Source organism: Lycium barbarum, chromosome 2, assembly GCF_019175385.1.
Source record: "Lycium barbarum isolate Lr01 chromosome 2, ASM1917538v2, whole genome shotgun sequence".
NCBI classification, from domain to species: domain Eukaryota; kingdom Viridiplantae; phylum Streptophyta; class Magnoliopsida; order Solanales; family Solanaceae; genus Lycium; species Lycium barbarum.
The window spans coordinates 142426373-142446654 of NC_083338.1; the positions used below are offsets into that span (position 1 = coordinate 142426373).

The window sequence follows — 20282 nt, forward strand, 5'->3', positions numbered from 1 at the left end:
AATTTTTGGAGTGAAAAAAGTGAAAATAATTTTTTAGTGTTTTTCAAATCCCAGCAGATACAAAAACACTAGATGATTTCTTCTCATCTGTTATAGCCTTGGTGGACAGAGTTACTTGGTACTTGTTGTTGGGAGGTGGCAGATATCCCGTGGAATTAGTCGAGGTGTGCGCAAGCTGGCTCGGACACTACGATTACAAAAAAAAGAAAAAAAAACGGAATTCAATTTCAAGTTGAATTCGGAAATTTTCAAAATTTTATGACCAAACATAATTTTCAAAATTCAACTGAAAAAAAAAAAATCATTGCCAAACGACCACTTAATCTTCAGTTACACCAAAATTTGTTGTTCATCTTGTAGATGTAAATCCAATTTTTTATGATTACTTTCTAAAAAATTGTCAAATTTAGTTATATCCGTTGCTTACACTTAAATCAATAAATTCAAAACATGTATCACTTAGTTATGATTAAGTTATATTGGTTCTCATCTAAACTTGTAATTACTATGACTAAAAATTTGATATAAAATACAACTGCAAGTAAGTATGTAGTATTTACCCTAAAAGAGTTTAAAATATGATGATTTGTCATTTACAAGTTGACTTGGTTGGGATTTAATTTTAAATTGTAAGAGTACTTATTAACTAAAATAAAACATATGGGTCAATTGAATATTTTAAGGACCATGCTTCAAAATGGAGGGCTCAGGGCTTTTTTTTTTTTTTTTGGTCACCCCATTTTAAACTTTAGAATTGTAATGGCTGAAATTCCAAACAGGTGCCATTCGAAGAAAAGTCATCGTTCACTAATTATGTTGTTCTAGAAGTTATTATTACTCTACTTCTGCTATAGATATTGTTTAAAGATATCCAATAATCCAAGTCTGTGCATCTGTTATAGCAGATGTCAAGATGAAATCACATGGGATTAAAGAAAAAGTAAATTGCCGTGCCCAACCTATTGTGATTTGTGAGGTAGCTTTCACATTAATATACTTGCATGTGATACGCAATTAAATATTCTATTCCTTTTATCTTGATTCATAGATTCCTAATTATCCCACAAGGCGGATATTCGTACGAGGATGTTTAGATTAGCTTTTTAAAAGTGACTTAGAAGTCATAAGTTAATCCTATTCAACTTTGACTTTTGACTTATTGTCGTACCATTTTAGCCTCAAAATAAATTCTTAAAAGTACTTTTTATCTCACCCAAATACTTCAAAAAATAAAAAAGAGCTTAAAAGTCAAAAAATACTTAAAATACGTCAATCCAAATACCCTCTATGTACTTGTAGTAATGTGTTTTCCAACTTAGCACGTTAATTGGAGCTTAAAATTATACCTGAATAATATAAAAAATATTTATATAATTAGGTCACTTAAATGATAATTATAATTGATATTTTATGATAAGTATCAATTGATAATGTAGTAAAATGGTACTAACTAGCCTGCTAGTGAAGAATAAAATATATACAAAAATCATGTTAATTTTTTAAAAAATTATCCCATTTTCTGCCTTCGTTTTCTTTGTTACTTTGGCAAAGCGCCGGTTATCTAGAATAATTTAGACAAGGGATGTTAGTAAAATTTCTAGATAGTTGTGTGAAGAAATTTCATTCCACAATTTTTCTTGCTTTAACACCTTTAATATAATTTCCACTGTTTTTGTTTGACGTTATAACTTATAAGGACTCTATCATCTATGCACATATTATAATTGATAAAATCTATTGAAATTGGTTTTAAAAAGTTGGGAAAGAAAGTTAGCTTTTGTATATAAAAATGGCATCTCATGAGAATTGAACGGTGGGAATAAAATTAGATGTCTTAATTTTGTTGCACTTAATTTTTTTTTTTTTAGTTTTTTTTTTTATCGATTTGATCTACTATCAATGGATTTCGTTGTTTAATTTCCTTCGTTTCTAGGGACGGAACCATCTTGTCCTCTGTAAAACCTCACATTTTATGTCAAAATCTACCATTCATTCTTTTGAATAAATTGAAAAGACATTAAAAAATAGGGAGCAAAATGCAACTAGTTGGTTTTATAGTCATTGGGGAAACAAACATTTGTAGATGCAAATCAATTATCAATTTTATTTTTATATTTTAGCTAAAGAGTAGAGAGAGAAACTCCTGACTTGTCTCTTTCTCACCTAGTAACCTAAACACCCATTTTGATCGTTGACTGGAGGATGACCACATTCACCGCCTCTAAGGAAAACACCCTCCTGTCTATACCGCCGGAACCCCCAGATCCTAAAACACAACATATGGAAGCAGACCCCCCTTCTTCCCATATCACTCCCATCTCCTACAAAGACAACTCGCCCCTAGAACCACCAGAGGATCTAGATGCCATCACCCTAATGGTGGAAGAGAAAAATAGAATCTGTCGTCCCTGGCGTCTATCAATGATTATTAAAATCTTTGGAAAAAGATTCAATCACCAATACCTGAGAAATAAGCTGATAGATCTATGGAAATTAGAGAAAACCCTAACTCTAATTGATCTTGGATGCGACTTCTTTGTTGTCAAATTCAAGAGGGATGAAAGTCTAGATAAAGTACTACATGATGGCCTGTGGTTTGTAGCGGGAAATTTTTCTCTTTGTACGCCCAATGGGAACCAAATTTCGTGCCGGAAGAAAATACCATTTATTCTATGACCATTTGGGTTCGTCGTCCACAACTACCTATGGAATTCTATGATAGAGGCATCCTAGAATGAATTGGAAGACAAATTAGTGAAAATTGATGTATGCACCTCCTCTACTGTTAGAGGGCGATATGCACGCATCTGTGTGGAAATTAATTTGGGGGTTCCGATCAAAACTTCAATCACGATAGGGAACCCCACCGTTAACTCGTAATCTATGAGAGGGAGGGTATTTTGTGCATTAGTTGTGGTCACACCACAGTTAATTGCACCTTTGTCCAACCATCACCTAACCCAACCCCAAGATCTGAACAAGGAAAAAAACGGGGAGCAATGAGAGGCAAACAGTCAACTTCGGACGGAGAAGACGAAGCCCACTGAAGAAAGAAGTAAAAGCCTCAAACTCGAAGGCCGATAAAATCAAGTGATCCAACCAGCAAGTTAAAATAATTTGATACCGGCTCAGGTAAGTTTTTTGAAGCTCTGCGGTTGATTGGAGAGTAACCGGTAAAGGTAAGGCGCGGCGAAGGATCCTAGGGCAAAATCCAAAGGGCCTAACACCATTATGGACCACATGATTTGGGTCGAGGCAGAGGTCATACTCGTTAAACCAGCCCCCAAAAAAAATTTAAAAAGTCAATTTTATTGATCAGCTCGCTAAAGAATCTGTGTCCCATATGGGACAAGCCCAAACGCAATATTATAAGCCCACCGGTATTAGTTTGGGTATGGATTCTTCTAATAACCCAACAAATATTATGGACCCCCACCCAGGCCCAATGACAGTAATAAAAAGGCTAAAAAAAGGGACCATGATGAGTTGACTAACCCAGATAAAAAAAATCCATCTTAAGTCAACTATTTCTGATCCGGTTTTGTTTACTTATATAATAGCAAAAATGAGATGGATACTAATATGCAAAATCTTACTAACCTACCTCGTTCGTCTAACTTCCTAACTGACTCCATATTCGCCAATATGGATTCTCCCCTCCCCAAAACCCTCAATTCGCCTCTTTCCAAGAGTAATGATTACTCTGGCTCGGACGTGCATGGGTGCGACAAAACCAAAGCGTTTGCATTTAATGCAAAACCACTTCAGTAAATCTTTATAAACAAGCCTTTGGATGTGTTCAAAACACCATCTGTACATACCCACTTTACTACCGTCTCTTCTTTCCCCGCCTTACCAGAACCTATTACTAAAGAAACTCAAAATGTCGATACAGAACAATACTCTGTATTTCGTGATTGCATCACTACCACTAGACTATACCCTAACTTCATGGCTGGAGTGGGGTCTCCTAGGCCAATCCTTCACCTTGAACCTAGTTGTGGACCACCAATATATTACCATAGTGGTCCAGGATGCATCTTTCCTAGCCCATCTAGAGACGGAGGGCCTGAACCTGGGTCTGGGGAATTATGGTCATCAGGTTTGGATGCAAACCTTGTTGTTGCTGCAAACTCTACTCAGAGACATTCCTATGCCAATCAACCCTCAGACTCTGAACTCTTTGATGACAGAGGTGACCGACAACACCCCTGTCTTCCCCATACCGAAACCATAGATGTTGCCTTTCAACCAAGGTTTGTCCAATAGACTGCTCCTCCTCCCTAGAACCACATGCAAGTAGAATTGACCTCAGTGTTGACTTAAATGGCCTCTTTAGAAGCTCTGAGAGTCGACCACCAGACCCTAGAAACTCTGAGGGCCAACAAAAAAGAACTGAAGGTTATGTTGACCTCCATGCAAATACCCAAATTCGATGCGATGACCCTAGAGAAACTAGAACTAGTGGAGTTCAATGGACCCAGGAGTGAGCTTCTGATAGTTTTATGCCCCCGTCATCTGACCAAGTTTGCTCTAGGTATCAAATACCCTGTGGTCCCAGCGACAGGGAACTTTGCAACAACGTTGAACCCAACCCTGAGCAAGGCTCCTGTGTAAACCCAGAACAACAACTTCAACCCAAGGGGAAAGGGGAAAAGAGTGAAAAAGAATTCCCCAAAACATCACAGGATGCTACTCATGAACTTCATCATATGGAATGCTAGAGGAGCAAATAGCCTTGAATTTAAAAGACATTATACTGCCATGATTGACCTTCATAGGCCTGCCATGCTTTGTCTGCTTGAAAATAAAATGAATGAGCACAAGCATATTGCAGAACAATTAGGCTTTAATACTCATTTTCAGTCACCTGCTGTGAGTAACTCTGGGGGATTAGTGGTAATGTGGAAGGATGATATTTTGAAGGTTCAAGAGATCACCATTACCAATAAGGGAATCCATGCTTTAGTTAAGGTAATTCATTCTACTGAGTCTTGGATTTTATCTACTATTTATGCTAGTACTTGTTTGCTGATAGAAAAATCCTCTGGGAACAACTTTATAATATTGCTGATAACAATAATGCTAGTTAGATAGTAGGAGGAGATTTTAATGAAATTTTCACTACTTCTAATAAATTTGGTGGAAACAGTATTAATAATCACAAGGCTAACTGTTTTTGGGACTGCATAAATCATTGTAACCTTATAGATATGGGTTTCAAGGGTAGTAAGTTTACTTGGACTAATAAAAGATATAGGAATAGATATGACCTTATCCTTGAAAGATTGGATAGATGTTTAGCAAATGATGCATGGCTTAGACTTTACCCTAATGCCACTGTCACTCATTTTCCTAAAACTCAATCTGACCACTCCTCCTTGTTAGTTAGATTGACTAATGTTACTCTAAACCCAAATGACAAACCTTTTAGACTTGAAACCATGTGGTGCAGACATCCTAGTTTCCAAAACATTGTGAATGAGTGCTTTGAACATGCCATGGATTTAACCACTGCCACTTCTCACTTTAAAGACAGAGTAATAAGGAGGTTTTTGGAATATTTTCCGCAAAAAAGAAGAAACAGAGCTCCTCAAATTACCCTCATAGCAACTTTCTTCAAAACCTAGAACAGACCCTTCACGAAGAATACAGTAAAATCCTGAGACAAAAGTTGTTTTTGGAAACTCAAGTCTAGGATAAATTGGCTGACTGAGGATGACTCAAATACCAACTTTTCCCATACTTTTACCCTTAAAAGGGCAAGCAAAAATAGAATTCTTGCACTTAGAGATGAGGTAGGCACCTGCATTTATGATCAAAAGACTATCAAAGAAACCATTAGTAACTACTACAATAATCTTTATACCGCTAATCACCTCCAAGCTGACCTTACCCAATCCCTTAGCCTTACTCTTAGAGGAATTCTGAGTGAGAATGATAAAATGCATCTTAGTTCACCTTTAAAAACTTGGGAGATTAAAAAGTTATTTTCTCTTTTAAACCCATGAAAGCTCATGGATCTGATGGAATTCACCCTTTCTTCTACCAAAAATACTGGCAGAGCATTAATAGACCTTTAGTGATGTTTTTACCATGGATGAATATGTTAACAACAGTTATCTTTGCCTGATCCCTAAGTGTAGGCCTATTGGACTTTGTAATACTCAGTATAAGATCATCATAAAAATAATAGTCCATAGATTAAAACCCTTACTCCATAATATCATAGGCCCAACTCCTAACAGGCAGAAGGGCTGCTGATAATGCCATTATTGTGCAAGAGTACCTTAGCCATTTTAGGACTATGAAAGGCAAGAATGTCAATATAATCCTTAAAATTTACCTAGAGAAAGCCTTTGATAGGTTATAATGGGCCTTCATTAAGGAAACTCTCATCTTTTTTAACTTCCCACCAAATATCATCCAACTCATCCTCTCTTGCGTTTCCTCCCATACCACTTAAGTTGGAAAAACTAATCCTTTTAGATCTTCTAGAGGAATAAGGCAAGGTGATCCTATGTCCCCTTAACTATTCATCCTGTGCATGGAAAGATTTTCTAGATGTATTAACCATGAAGTAGATCTTATTAACTGGTTTCCTATTTTTACCATCGGAGGAGGGCCAAAAATCTCCCACTTATTCTTTGCTGATGACTTAACTCTCTTTGCCAGAGAAAACCTTAAAAATTGTAACACCATCATCAATACTCTGACAAACTTTAACAACAGGTTTGGGCAGAGAATAAACTTCAATAAATCCAAAGTCATTTTCTCCAAGAATTGTAAACTTTATGACATTGGTAGGTACTCTAGTTGCCTTACTATTACTGCTAGGGAATCTTTTGGGAAATACCTAGGTTTTCCCATCTTTGAAAAGAGACCTGACAAGAGAGACTTCCAATTCATAATTGACAACCTTAACAAAAAGCTTGCAGGATGGAAGACTAAGTTCCTGAACATGACTGGAAGAACTACTTTGGCTCATGCTTCACTTAATAGTATCTCTAACCATGTCATGAAATATATCAAGCTACCTAGTAAAACCCACCAACTTATAAATAGAGTTCAAAGGAACTTTATCTGGGGAACCACTGCTGAAAAGAATGCATCTGGTGGGATGAAATACAGTGACAAAACCTAAATCTGAAGGGGGGGAGGGGGGTTAGGAATTCATAAGGCTGAGGTTAAGAACAAAACCATGCATACTGCTCTAACTTGGAGACTTCTCAAAAAGCCTGACTCCTTTTGGGCTTCTGTCCTGATTGCTAAGAACTGCAGACCCACCCAAATAAGGCACGACTCTAGAACCTGAGGGAATATTTTAGAGAGATACAAAACTTGTAGGGATGCTACTTAATGGGTGGTTACTAAGGGTAATAAAGTTAGTTTTTGGTATGATAAATGGATCCTTAATAGTCCCCTCTTAGAGAAACCATCCAAGGTCCCCTAAATAGAGGGGAATAGCATCTTAAGGTGAGTGACATCAGAAATGGGCTAAATCTTTCATTTGATCTACCCCCTCAAACTAAGCATTTTATCTCAAACACCTTCATACCTTTTAATAGTACTGAAGAAGATTATAACTATTGGAAGTTCACTAGTAATGGGGAATTCTCCTCTATGACTGCTTACAACCTCATAGCTAGCAAAACCCCCAATCGCAGTACTAGAGGTAACCTTAATCTCAACTGGATTTGAAAGCTTAATTTAACAACAATACTAACTTCTTTAATAACTGACCTCTTCTTAAAAAGGAAAAGTTAAAAAGGAAAAGTATAATCACCTCTTAAATTGGAATACTTTTATTCCTTTATGCTTATGGGAAATCTGGCTTAATAAGAATGCCAACCTCTTCAATGGTAAAGCTAACCAGCCTAAATTTGAGAGCTCCTATGGAAAAGTTGTTGAGTATACTCAACTCACAGACGTCTCAAATCCTGAGCATAGGAAAATAAAAATTTCTGTGAAATGGGAACCCCCCGATAATGGTACCTTTAAACTTAACACTGATGGTTCTTGTTTAGGAAACCCACGAATAGGAGGGATCGGAGGGGTTATTCGAACCAGCTAGGGTGATTGGGTAGTGGGATTTATCAAAGGCCTCCCAAACATTACTAATACTTATGCAGAACTAACGGTTATTTTGCAGGGATTGAGACTAGAAGATGAACACAATCTAAAACCTTTGGAAATCAACTGTGATTCCACTGAGGTAATCAACATGTTGAAAAATGGGCACACTCCTTACAAACTGTTATCTCTGAAAGTAGGTTGTTCATGCACAAGCTGGGCCTTCCGGAGCTAAAACATATATACCGTGAGCAGAATACGGTAGCAGATCTACTAGCAAAGGAAGGTGCTTGGAAAAAGTTTTTTAGTGCAGTGAAAGTTCATGCGGTTCCTCCTTTTTTTTTTTTTTTTTTTTTTTTTTTTTTGTGAGCAATGTTTTTGGGATGACAAGAGAGGAACTACTTTTGAAAGATGCGTAAATTTTGTTAATGTTCAAACAATGGCGCACCCGCCAGGGCATGTAACAGGCATAAGCCTAAACAACGATTAACTTTAGTATTGTATAGTGCATATATATATATATATATATATATACGCACTAGAATCTGTTTTAACCAAAAAAAAAAAAATCAATATTTATTTTTGCATTGAAAGTCAATAACTACGGCTTCCAATATTCATAAATTTCAAATTTGGAATCCTCTAATCCATAATTAGGCCAAAGAAAGAAATTTAAGCCCGTTTACATAAAACCAGAAGAGCACTATCCTAAGTAATCAAACAATACTAACAGGTTTGAACTGGACAACTTTGTGTAATGTAACTTAACTTAGCCTTGCTCCATAACATAACATCAAGTCAGCAACTAGTATAGTTCCTCCATTAGGCTATATCCTGGAATGAGTTTTAGCAAATTAGATATCTTGATCTATTATCTTATAGGCACTGAATTCAACTTGACTAATCTGACTCCAGAGGTGGATGTAGCAAATCGATACCGGGTTCATATGAATCCAGTACTTTCGACGCATCGCTTAAATATGTAAAAGTTTACAAATTACAACAAATAGTAGATATTAACTCATAGCTTTAAACATATAACAGACTCAATGCTAAGAACCTTAAATGTTGAACTCATGATATTTAAATCCTGAATCCACCTCTATTAATGACTCTATATCAATGTGCAGGTTCACTAGGCAGAGTCTGGCGTGCTTTTCTTATAGTGCCAATTGCAAAACAGAACACAACAACAAAAGGTCAGCCCGGTGCAAAAAGTATCCCGCGTTAGCAGGATTGACATCCAGCTTAATGCAGTTCTTAAAACACAAGTTTTAGGCTTAACGAAAACCAGATGTTCAGTACATTTAACTATTCTAATCCAACATAGTTACACCAAGAAAATTGATACAAAAGCACTCTTACAGTATTTCCAATGTTGCAAATTCTATATAAAGGATCACCTACGGATCTCTGCACTATATCAGAGTTGTTGTATATGAAGCCTAATGAGACTACAAACCTTTACACCTCGCGCTTGTCCAGAGTTTTGTAGTTACATGGAATTAAATGATGGTGCGGAAACATTTACCGCGTTAATTTAACTTGTAGACTGCATCAAATTGGCGTGATTGATTTGAGTCCTATTGTCACAGTGTCCACGCCATGGCACGTATTGTTCGTTATAGCCCAACAAACCTCACAAATTTCTGTTGGATAACATCATCATCGAACCAAAAAGTGTGCGTACCATATGAACTTGTGTTATGTGAATTGGCCTAAGGTGTGTTATGCCTTATTTTGAACGGGTCCAAGATAGTTTGTAATTTCCCGGTTCTTCTAACTGGTTTAAAAAGGGTTAGAGTCGCCACCTTATTTTTAACGAAAAAATAGGAAACCTATATGTATTTGTGTATCTACTCCATTTTTAGTCCGTGAAACCTATGAGATTCTAGATAAAAGTTTTATTTACCCTGAGGGGAAGGTATCAAGCATCCCTCAGAGCCTGTCCGAAGACAGTCCTTAAACTTAGTTCAACTAAACATTAGAGGGGGATTATCTTTCTGTTTATCATTATTATTACCTGTTTTCAAAATGTTGCGATTTCATGAAAAAGCTACACTAGGTGATAATATGCTAAGTATATGCAGTGTATAAAAATATATGTATATCAAGTATAAAGTATTTTATAAAGAATGTATATCGATAGAAATGTACAAAGGAGTGTAAAGAGACTGTACCTCGTAAGTATAAAAGTGTATCTATTGGTATAAAGAGTGTATATCTGTTAGTGTAAATAATGTATATAACTATATAAAAGATGTATAAAAAATATGAGAATATGTAAAATAGGTATATCAAATATATAAAGAATGCGTGTTTATGTATATAAAAGAATGTAAGTATATGAAACATATAAAGAATATATTTCAAATATAAAAGAGTGTATATCAAAATAAAAAAATGTATAACTAGATATATCAATGCATAAATAATATAAAAAGGTTTTTAAAAATATTCATTGGTGTAAAGATCTTATATAACAAAAGAATTAGAAAAAAAGTGCAGTCGATTTGACTTATTTCTACCATTTCATAAAAGAGTGTTTGTTTAATGAATATCCTATCAAAAGAGTAAGGAACAAAAGAATTGTAAAAAAAAAGTATTGGTAAAAAATAAGTATAAGGGATTGTGGATTAAAAAAAAAGAGTGAAAATATGTAATGCCTTTAAAGAATAAAATATTTGCAAATGGACGACTAAATATTTACCTAGCGTCGATTAACTTAACTAAAATATGTATTAGTGTACACGAAACAATAAAAAATGTACACTGTATTAAAAGTGTGTAAAGAATATAAAATAAAGGATGGACTAGTATTTTTCCTAAATGCCAAAAGTGTGATTTTAATTAACGAAGTATTTATACCAAGTCAATTTAATCTATTTACGAAAGTATTGACGGCCTAAGTCTTGCCTAAAGCGAATGACAAATTTTAAGTTAAACAAACAAGGCGACAAGTAAATAAATATATCAGCCCGTCATTCCACAATAAAGTTTCCACTACTACGAGTTTATATTTTGTACAGTTATAAAGAACGCGGAAAGTAAATACAAACAGTGATTTGGTTTCCTTCCGAGTATCGTCTTCGAGATGTATTTTCTTGTACCTGTATAAGCACTTGGTAAAAATGTTAGTAAGAGAATAAATAACTATCTAATGAATTAAAGAAATAATAAATAAACTTAAAATAAAAACACGTCTTTTGTACATGGGAGGCCTTGGAAATCGACGGAAATTTCTTCATCGGCCATTTGGATGTAGTATTTGTCCAAATTAAATTAACAAAATGATAAAAATGATGAAAGTGTCAACAACAGTCTCGGATAGCGGGATCACTACAAAAAAAACGGGTTTTAGCGACAGATTTTAGCGACACAATTAATTCCGTCTCTAGCTAACGACGGATTACCTACAGAATTAGAGTTTTGTCGCCAAAAAAATGAAAAAAGAAATGCTATCTAAATTAACGACGAAATAGCGACGAATTTTTAAATCTGTCGCTGTATTTTGGCTCGAAAATTGCGCGCCTTTATTTTAGCTACTAAAATTACGACAAACCATAGGCGGCAAAATTTATTACAGATTAGCGACGTATGTAGCGACGGATTATTTCCGTCGTTATCTTTTAAAAGGGTAAAATTTCAAGTTAATTGTTAGCGACAGAATGTATCCGTCAGTAAATAAAATTTAGTTTTATTTTTATAAACGAAATAAAATAAACCCACCATCTTCTCTAAACGCACTAACACCTCTTTCTCTTCAGTTCAAACCCACCATCTTCTCTTTCTCTTGAAACCCACCAGAGGTGCTTTTCAAACCCACCGGAAAATTCGACGCCATTCTCATACTCTCACTCTGTTTATTTCTCATTTACCATGGTGATTTACTTTGTTTATTTCTCTCTCTCTTTCTTGCTTTTCTATATCAGTTAAAAAAGTAAATATCATCAGTCTTCCATTTTTCCTTTGTATTTTTGGTCATGCTCAGCTCAGCTGACCACCTTTTCTAATGGGTAAATGATATAAACATTTTCCCTTAAAGGTTAGAAACGTATAGATAAAAAATTGTGGGTTTGGGTATTATGAAAGGCGACACATACATGCACTAGAGAGAGAAGCAATAGCAGTAGCAGTAGCACTGGGTATTATCAATAATAATCATAAAAACCCTAAAAACCTCAGTAAGAGTCGCTTAGCTCTCAGCAGTAGCAGTTGTTTCATCAAAGAGAGGGCTCTTTTGAGGGGGTTTGAGTTGAATTTCAGGTGTCAAATCTGTTTCTTTCTCTGAATAAATTGTGGGTCTATTTTTTTTTTTTTTTTTGTTGAAAATCATCCTTCTTTCCGTTTGAGTTGAAATTCAGTTAATTTCTGTGTGTACTTTGTTTTTCTTGTACGAATTATAGTTGAATAAATTGTGGGTCTTGTTCTTTTTCCAGTTTTTGTTGAAAATCAACAAGGTTGATCATGGCCTTTGTGATTTGGGGAACTTATTGCTTAGCTTGAATTTTGTATATGACATTTAACAATGTTTATGCTGTTAAAGAACATAAATTTTGGTTTTGTTGCCACCTTTTATGTGTCAGTGTGTTGGAAGGAGGAGAAATTTTGCAATTGTTTTATTTTGGGTTTCTTAAATATAGTTTAGTTTCTCTGTTTAGCATCAAAAAATAGTTTTCCAAGAAAATATGGGTGCAACTTCAGCAACTGCAGTTTTCTCTTCAAATTCCATATGAAAACCCAAGTTAGGAATCCGAATACCCCCAAGGTGTACTCTTTTTAATCAACTCCTTTATGAAAATAAGTTATAAGAGTTGTGCTCTTATGCATTCTTGAAATTATCTGGAATTTAATTGGGAAGTTAGTGTGAAAATAGTGGGTTTTTATTAGTATTGGAACTGCAAGCAATAACTATTCTCAGTTGACCGCATTTATCTCAATTTACTTGTTATGTGCACATTAATCTAAGTTAGAATGTAATAAACTAATAATCAACTAGTGTTAGAATGTAATAAACTAATAATCAACTAGTAGATATATGTATAGCTATCTGGAAACGTATAGATAAAAAAAGTGACGGCTTGGGTATCTATTTCTTCTTTTCTTTTGCTATTTTGTTCAATGCTATTTTCCTCTTTTATGACATTTAACGATGTTTATGCTGTTAAAGAACGTAAATTTTTGGTTTCCTGACTAAATCTCTGTTTCACTAATACTGAAGGATTTGATTTATATTCATTCTTGCAGGGTTTAGGAAAGAGTTGCAGGGTTTAGGAAAGAGTTGTACTTCATCAAATTCTTCAAAAAGCTCTCGAAAGGTTTGTTAGGATTATTTCTATTTGCTCTCACTGTTTGTCCAGAAATGGAGAAGTTTTAAAGTCCTAAAATGAGCTTAACATTAAGCGAAGAACTTTGAGTTTGAGGCATGTTTAAACTTCATCTACTAAATACATGAATTATTTAATATTGTTGTGATACTTTGAGTCTTCAAATTTTGTAAACATGATCCTCCCGTGACAAGGCTAGTAATTCCAAATGGTAAATGTTAGATTCATTGATTAAGGAAAGTATTTCAAAGCACTTCTCGGTTCTGCCCTTTTTTGCCTAAAGTTAGCAGGTTTAACCTCTCTAAAATGAACATAACTAAGTTTATAGCCACTTTGGGAAGTCCTAATGTGACTCGTGATTTCTTTTACCTCACCTAATGTTTGAATTGGTGAAATTTTTTGTATTCCTTACGATCTTGAGAAATTCTGTAAAGAATAGATTTGCCTCATTTTGCTTAATTGATTTCTTGAGTTTCTTCTTTCTTTAACAACCAGAAAACTAAGAGAAAAACAGTAGGTTGTTTAATTACCTTTAACTTTGGCTCATAAAGTTGGGGCTATTCTCTGTGTCATTATTTGTTTGATTACCCTTGCTAAAATTATTTGTGGTTGATGGCGCATTTTAGTGAAGTTGTCTGGTTGAGTAGGATTATAGTATCTATACCTGCTTGTTTTAATGTTGGTAATCTTTCTTGTCTTTACTAATTTTTTTCCTTTGTTGATTAAGAAAGTTTATTATTACCTCCTTAAATTTCATAGCCAACACACTTTCTTTTTGCAGCGAGAAGCTACTGTGATTTCGTTAGCTCAATAAAAGGTGAGGGAATTCGGCCAGTTTATGTTCCGAAAGAAACATGGGAAAGTTGGAAGAAATATTGGGCAGATCCTAAGGTTATTGAAAAATCAAAAATAGCTTCAAAGAATCGTCGTGGCGGTGAGGATGCAGCTGCTAGTGGGACTCACACGGGTGGCTCTATTTCCATCGGAGATCATCACAAGAGACTTGTAAGTTAATTCTGTGGCTTTGGCGTTTGCCTAACTAAATTGCCATCATGAAGGTGAATGCCTCATCAGTTGCTGCAGTATGTTTATGTTGGCAAGTTTGGACTTGTATGTTATTTGTTATTTTCGGAAATTTAGACTGCTTCATCAGTTGCAGGTTGAAAATGCTGAAAATCTATATAATTATATAAAAAAATTGGCCTTTATCTCTAATTTTCTCACTAAAACAATTTGCTGAGCAATAAAAATAGCATATTTTCACTCATTAATTGAGTTATTTACTCATTATTTCGGGTATAGTGAACCATCATGCATGTTGGTTCTCGCTACCCACCCTGCTATGCTCTCAAAATTAATATTTCTGCATTTGACAGAATTACTAAAGTTGGATATGTATATTACCCCAAAAAGCTAATGAGGGAACCATGTTAAATTTAGCACCAAAATGCATTTACGGCACCTGCTGCATTATTGGTTTACTCATCTGAGTTGAGGCCAGCTTTTGTTCTCTCTTTCTTTGCAGTACTGATGGTGGCTCTATAACCTTTTCTGATAATTAAGGGAATGCAAATTAATTTCCTTGTATAACTACTGTACTATCAAGAACAGACTTAGTTGAAGTGCTTGTTTCATAAGATGGGGTCAGTACCACCCTTCTACTGTCTGCCCACTATTTTGTATATATTACATCCAGGGGAGTTTATCATCTGAGGTGAGAAATGCTGTCAGGATTCGTTGACTAAAGTGCTTAATCATGTTCTTACGATGCTTCTTATCTTTAATAGTCCATAGGTTTTTTAAACTAGCATTATGGATTTTGCAGCTTATAACAGTAATAAATGGATTTTGGCGCAGTTATATTTGTTATGTTTAGTAGTTGTGGACTGATTGCACATTTGAGGATTTACTCATTATTTCGGACTTGCGATATAGCCTATTTGCAAACAAATTCTGAAGATAATGATCAGGATCGGTTATCCATTGACTGTATGGGTTCATGGACCGCCACAGACTAATTAATATTATTAGTTTTTAAATTTTTTCTCTCATTTTCACCATAACTTTTTACTGATTTCCTGCCTTCAATTAGTTTTTAAATTTTCATGAACATATTCTAATATGGACTTTGCATATATAAAAGGAATATGTCAAAATATATTCTCTACTGTGACATTGGTTGCTGTTTTTGTTGGTTTTGGAAGTTACTAAACTATGTATATTTTTTTCTTGTATAGGCTATTAAAAAGGGTCGAGATCCAACACCAAGTGAGGTACATTTGCACGTCCATACACACGGTCATGATGGAAATCTTTTGTTGGTGAGCGAGCCCGAATCGTGCATGTGAGTCCAACATTCTATAATCTTCTATAGGAAGTTTCTTTGTTTAGTCCCATCACATTCAAGAAAAGAGCGAAAGCCAATGGCTGATTGCAATATTAGAAGCCAAAACTGATCGAACTTTTTAGCCCTCATAAAGGTCTTCATTAAAGTTCTATAAGCAACCACATCAGGACTAGTACCCTACAGAAATAGCAGCACCACTATCAGCAAAACCTTTACAATCTACTCACATAATCCCTGCACACAAGGTAAGTTTGTTTAAAAGATGGAATCTCCTCCAAGCTACTTAAAGATACTATCTTAAACATAGTGGGAAACATTAACTACATATATAAATGATGCTTATAAGGAAACCAAGAGTAAAAGCCATGCCAGAAATTAAGACACAGTACTAGATGGGTAAAATACTTAATCACAACAAAAGTGTGTAAAAAAAAACCCCGTCTGCATTCGCTAGTTTAATTTAAACACCAAACAAGTCTTGATAGGGCTTTGTTAAACACTGGGTACGAGTAAGTTTTTAACATACTAGATGGAAAGGGAATGGTTAAATATCAACTCAACTACACAACCATTTGCAAAGCTATCTACTACAAGATTAGCACTACCATTATATAAAGTGACAGATTTACAGTCATGTACTGTCTGATTTCAGTTCAGTTTTTTTATGTTAACAAATATGTTTTCTGAACACTCATATTCCTTTAGCAGAGTAAATCAATAATTCTGCTTTTGTTTTCTCAAAGTAGGCTTATTTCACTTCAACTTACTTTTATGTCTTTATCTGGTTCACTACCACCTTATCTTCAGTTTTGTAGTTCACTTCAATCACTTGATCTTTCTAGGAAGTCACTTTCAGGTGCACTACCTATTCAAATTTGTTCTTGGTTACCTTATTTAGTTAATCTTGATCTTTCTGGTAACTCTTTTATTGGTTCTGTACCACCTGAGTTTATTAACTGCAAATTCTTGAACACCTTTTTGCTAAATGACAACAAAATTGCTGGATCAATACCATTTGAGATTGGCAGGTTGGACCGGTTGAAACGGTTTGGTGTGTCAAATAAAGTTCTTTCTGGTGTGTCAAATGTAGAGTTGGGAAACTTTTAATATTTATCTTAAAATCCATGTCCTTCTAGTGAGTTAAGTAATGCCTGTGTTTTTGGATGCTTTTATCCTAGTATATCATACCAACCGAGAACCGTTGGATTTTATTATCATTGAGCTGGGAATTGGGCACCATCATGTTAATGTAGTAAATTTATGCTTGTGGTCAATTTTGTATACTTCTGCAAGTAAATCACCTGTTGGTATGCTGACTTTAGTTTCATTACTTTAAGCATCTTCTTCTGGCTGTAAAACTTAAGTGTACATAAGTTGGTTTTTTATATCAATGCTTGCAATGGTCTATGATGTAAGCTCACTCATCTTCATCTATGTAAGCTAGTTGATTCGAGATAATTTATTTTCTTAACAGATCTATAATTGGTTTATTTGAACTAAGTATTTTTTTGTGTAAGCCGCTGTAATTCTTTGGCTCCTTAATGTTGAATAAAGAGTTGGGTTTTTATCTATGCACCTGTTATCTATATGAAGTTCTGGTACACCAAAAAATGCAGCTTCTCCTACTCGGGACTTGGGTCCAGTCTTTACCATCTACTCTTCACATCCGCTTGTGTGAAATTTTTGTTTGGTAGTAACTAGTGATTACTAAGTTCTGCACAGATTCTTTCATTGATCTCTGCTCAGATTTATTTGCATCTTTTAGAGAGCATAGTTAGTTGTTGAAGAGAATAATGGACTTTGTGGGAACCCACTTGGAAATAAATGTAGTAAGTTGAGTAATAAGAGCCTTGTTATTATTATAGCTGTTGGTGGTGTTGGTGCTTTAGGATCTTTAATTCTTGGATTTGGGATTTGGAGATGGTTTTTGGTTCAGCCAAACTAGGAAGATAGAGAGCTTGGTGATGGTAAAGGTAGTAGTAATAATGCTAGTGATTGGGTTGAAAAGTTGAGAGCTTTTAAGATTGTTCAGTTTACATTGTTTCAAAAACTTATTAACAAGATTAAGCTTAATGATTTATTAGCAGGTACTAATTCTTTTGATAGTGGAAATATTGTAATTTCAACTAGGAATGGTGTTTCTTAGTACTGGTGTTAGGAATGGTGATTTCAAGCACGTTTGGCCAGCAAGGCTTGCTGCTGGTGCAACTAGAGGACTTGCTTGGAGAACACTTATATCTTATTATTTAGAAAGTGATTTTCTTTTTACTAGCTCGCGAGCTTGCTTTGCAATTTAGTAGTTGCAGGTCAAGGAACTGTAGATGAATGATTATAGTGATCATAGTGCTTGTAAATGAATGATCATAGTGATCATCTTGGTCACTTGCTGGATAATGAACCAGTGAGACAGTTTTGTTATCAAACCTGGCAGTGCACTTGCTTTTCCATATTTGCCAGCATATGACAGTTGGTAAGCATTGTAAAATGGTTTGATGAACCTCATTTTTAGGCTTTGCCAACCACCACTTCATAGCTTTTTGTCTTAACCTGTCCATGGATCAGATTAATTCCACATGAATTGCAGAAGAAAGTTTAAACTTGATTAGCAATATAACCACAACTAAACAGATGGTAACTAGTCTCCTCATAGTGATTAGTAGTACAACAACTACAGATGGAAATTTTGAAAGCCAGTTTCTTGTGCCAGATGCACATGCCAGTTATTCTTATGAGGTAATAGAGGAAAGCATAACTGTTTATTGTGTGGGTGTGTGTTATGATGAAACATCATTTATTGTTTTTTCTAGGACCAGATTATTTATTTTATAGATAAGTTAATTGATGTATGTTTTGTGAATAATGTTGGTGTTTCATTTAGGTATTTTCACTGTAATAGTTTAATAACTATTTTGTTTAATTCAGGGTGGTTAGTTTAGAAAGCACCAATCTGGTTATATTGTTGATGTTCAGCTTTTGAATTGTTGTCTGAACTTATCAAAACTTAAAAATAAAAAATAAAAAAAGAAGCTCTGTTTGCTTCCTTCAGTGAGACAGAGATATCTTGAATTGTATTCAAGCTTTCAGGGCATTATTCTTGTTGTATTTAATGGTTCTCTTACATGTGCTTACTGTTAGTGAAATGAGTTTAACTAATTATCACACTTTTTTACAGGAAAAATATCAAGAAATACTACAAAATCAGTCACAAACTCAATCTGAAGTTGATCAATGTCAAGCCTATTACGAAGCCGTAGGAGGGGTAAAGAAAAGAAGAATATATGGTCTTGGATCTCAAGCAGTTTTATATTATGGGTCGAATCTTCGTCCTTCTTCTGTATCTGATGCTACGTCCTCAGTACCACCTTCGAATGCTCAACCAGCAGCGACGGGAACTTTGGATGAGTTAGTGACGCGATTAATTCCTGCATTGACTGATAGCATAATTCCTGCACTGACTGATCGCTTGCTTCCTATTATTGTTGAGCGGGTACGTGGATTGAATCCTTTAGTCTCTTCTCAGATGGACACTCCTAATGACCATTCATCATCTATGGCACCTATAGTTTCAGCTCCAGCTACTGCCAACATTGATCAAGTTCATGCATCGGTTTCTGATGATGATCGTGGCTCTTCAGTCTCTCATTAGTTAGTTTTTTGGTTTGGATTTTATGGTTGTTAGTTTTGTTGTTTGGACTTTATGGATGTTGCATATGATTTTGGATTTTTCGGTTTGGATATTATCGTTGTGGATGCTCCAAACTTATTTTGCATTTTTCTATGTATTTTGGACCTTGTAGAATATTAGTTTCTATTAATAAAGTTATTACATGAGTATCTAATATATGCTTGGACAGGTGTATTTAAAATATTATATAAAATAAAAAATAAAAAAGATTTGCGACGGATTTCAAATGTTGCGACAAATTATTTTTCGTCGCCAAAAGGAATGCAGAAATGTGTATTAAAAGAATTGGCTACGGAATTAGCGACAAAAATTATTGGTCGCCAATCAGAAGAAACGACGAAATAACTCATACAATTAGCGACGGAAATTATTAACATCGTGACGGATTTCATTCGTCGCTCATATTGGCAACAAATATAATCTGTCGCCAATCCGTCGTTACTCCAGCGACAGATTCATTTTTTTTGTCGGCAAATTGCTAGCTACGAGGATTTTACCGACGGATTAAATTCTGTAGTTATTCTGTAGCTATATTGGTTTAGCAACAGATATATGCTATTTACCGACGGATTTCGTCCGTCGCTAAAACCCGTTTTTTTTTAGTGGATTGTAGCAAATCGTCCAATAAAGGTTAAGCAGAGTACCATTGACCGCCGAAGTTAGTATTTTCCGGGTATAGAAAACAAAGATTTATTAGTTAAGATAATGTTTTTTTTAAAAAAAAAAATAAACAAAAAGAAAAGTCCAAGACCAACCGTAGGGAATCAAAACAATACATCAGCTATAGAGAAGACCAAAACCAATTCACAAATTAAAGTACCACATGAATATACATGCACAAACGTAAGGA

At 34.9% G+C, this 20282-nt stretch overlaps 1 protein-coding gene and 1 long non-coding RNA gene across 3 annotated transcripts; both read left to right on the plus strand.

Annotated features, from left to right (window-relative positions):
• The first annotated feature begins 1598 nt into the window (after window positions 1-1598).
• Window positions 1599-8571, plus strand: LOC132627708 (uncharacterized). 2 transcript variants are annotated; one of them, XR_009577954.1, is made up of 2 exons: window positions 1599-4974; window positions 8153-8571. It is a non-coding gene; the product is annotated as an uncharacterized LOC132627708 (long non-coding RNA). The 2 variants fall into 2 exon arrangements; XR_009577953.1 differs by having other exon boundaries at window positions 1599-3132.
• Window positions 8572-9181: 610 nt separating this feature from the next.
• On the plus strand, window positions 9182-19588 carry LOC132629053 (uncharacterized). The gene is made up of 5 exons (XM_060344797.1): window positions 9182-9272; window positions 11881-11955; window positions 13341-13391; window positions 14182-14405; window positions 18920-19588. The coding sequence occupies exons 1-5, from the start codon at window positions 9182-9184 to the stop codon at window positions 19391-19393; spliced, it is 915 nt and encodes a 304-aa protein (XP_060200780.1). The 3' UTR covers window positions 19394-19588.
• The last annotated feature ends 694 nt before the right edge of the window (window positions 19589-20282 follow it).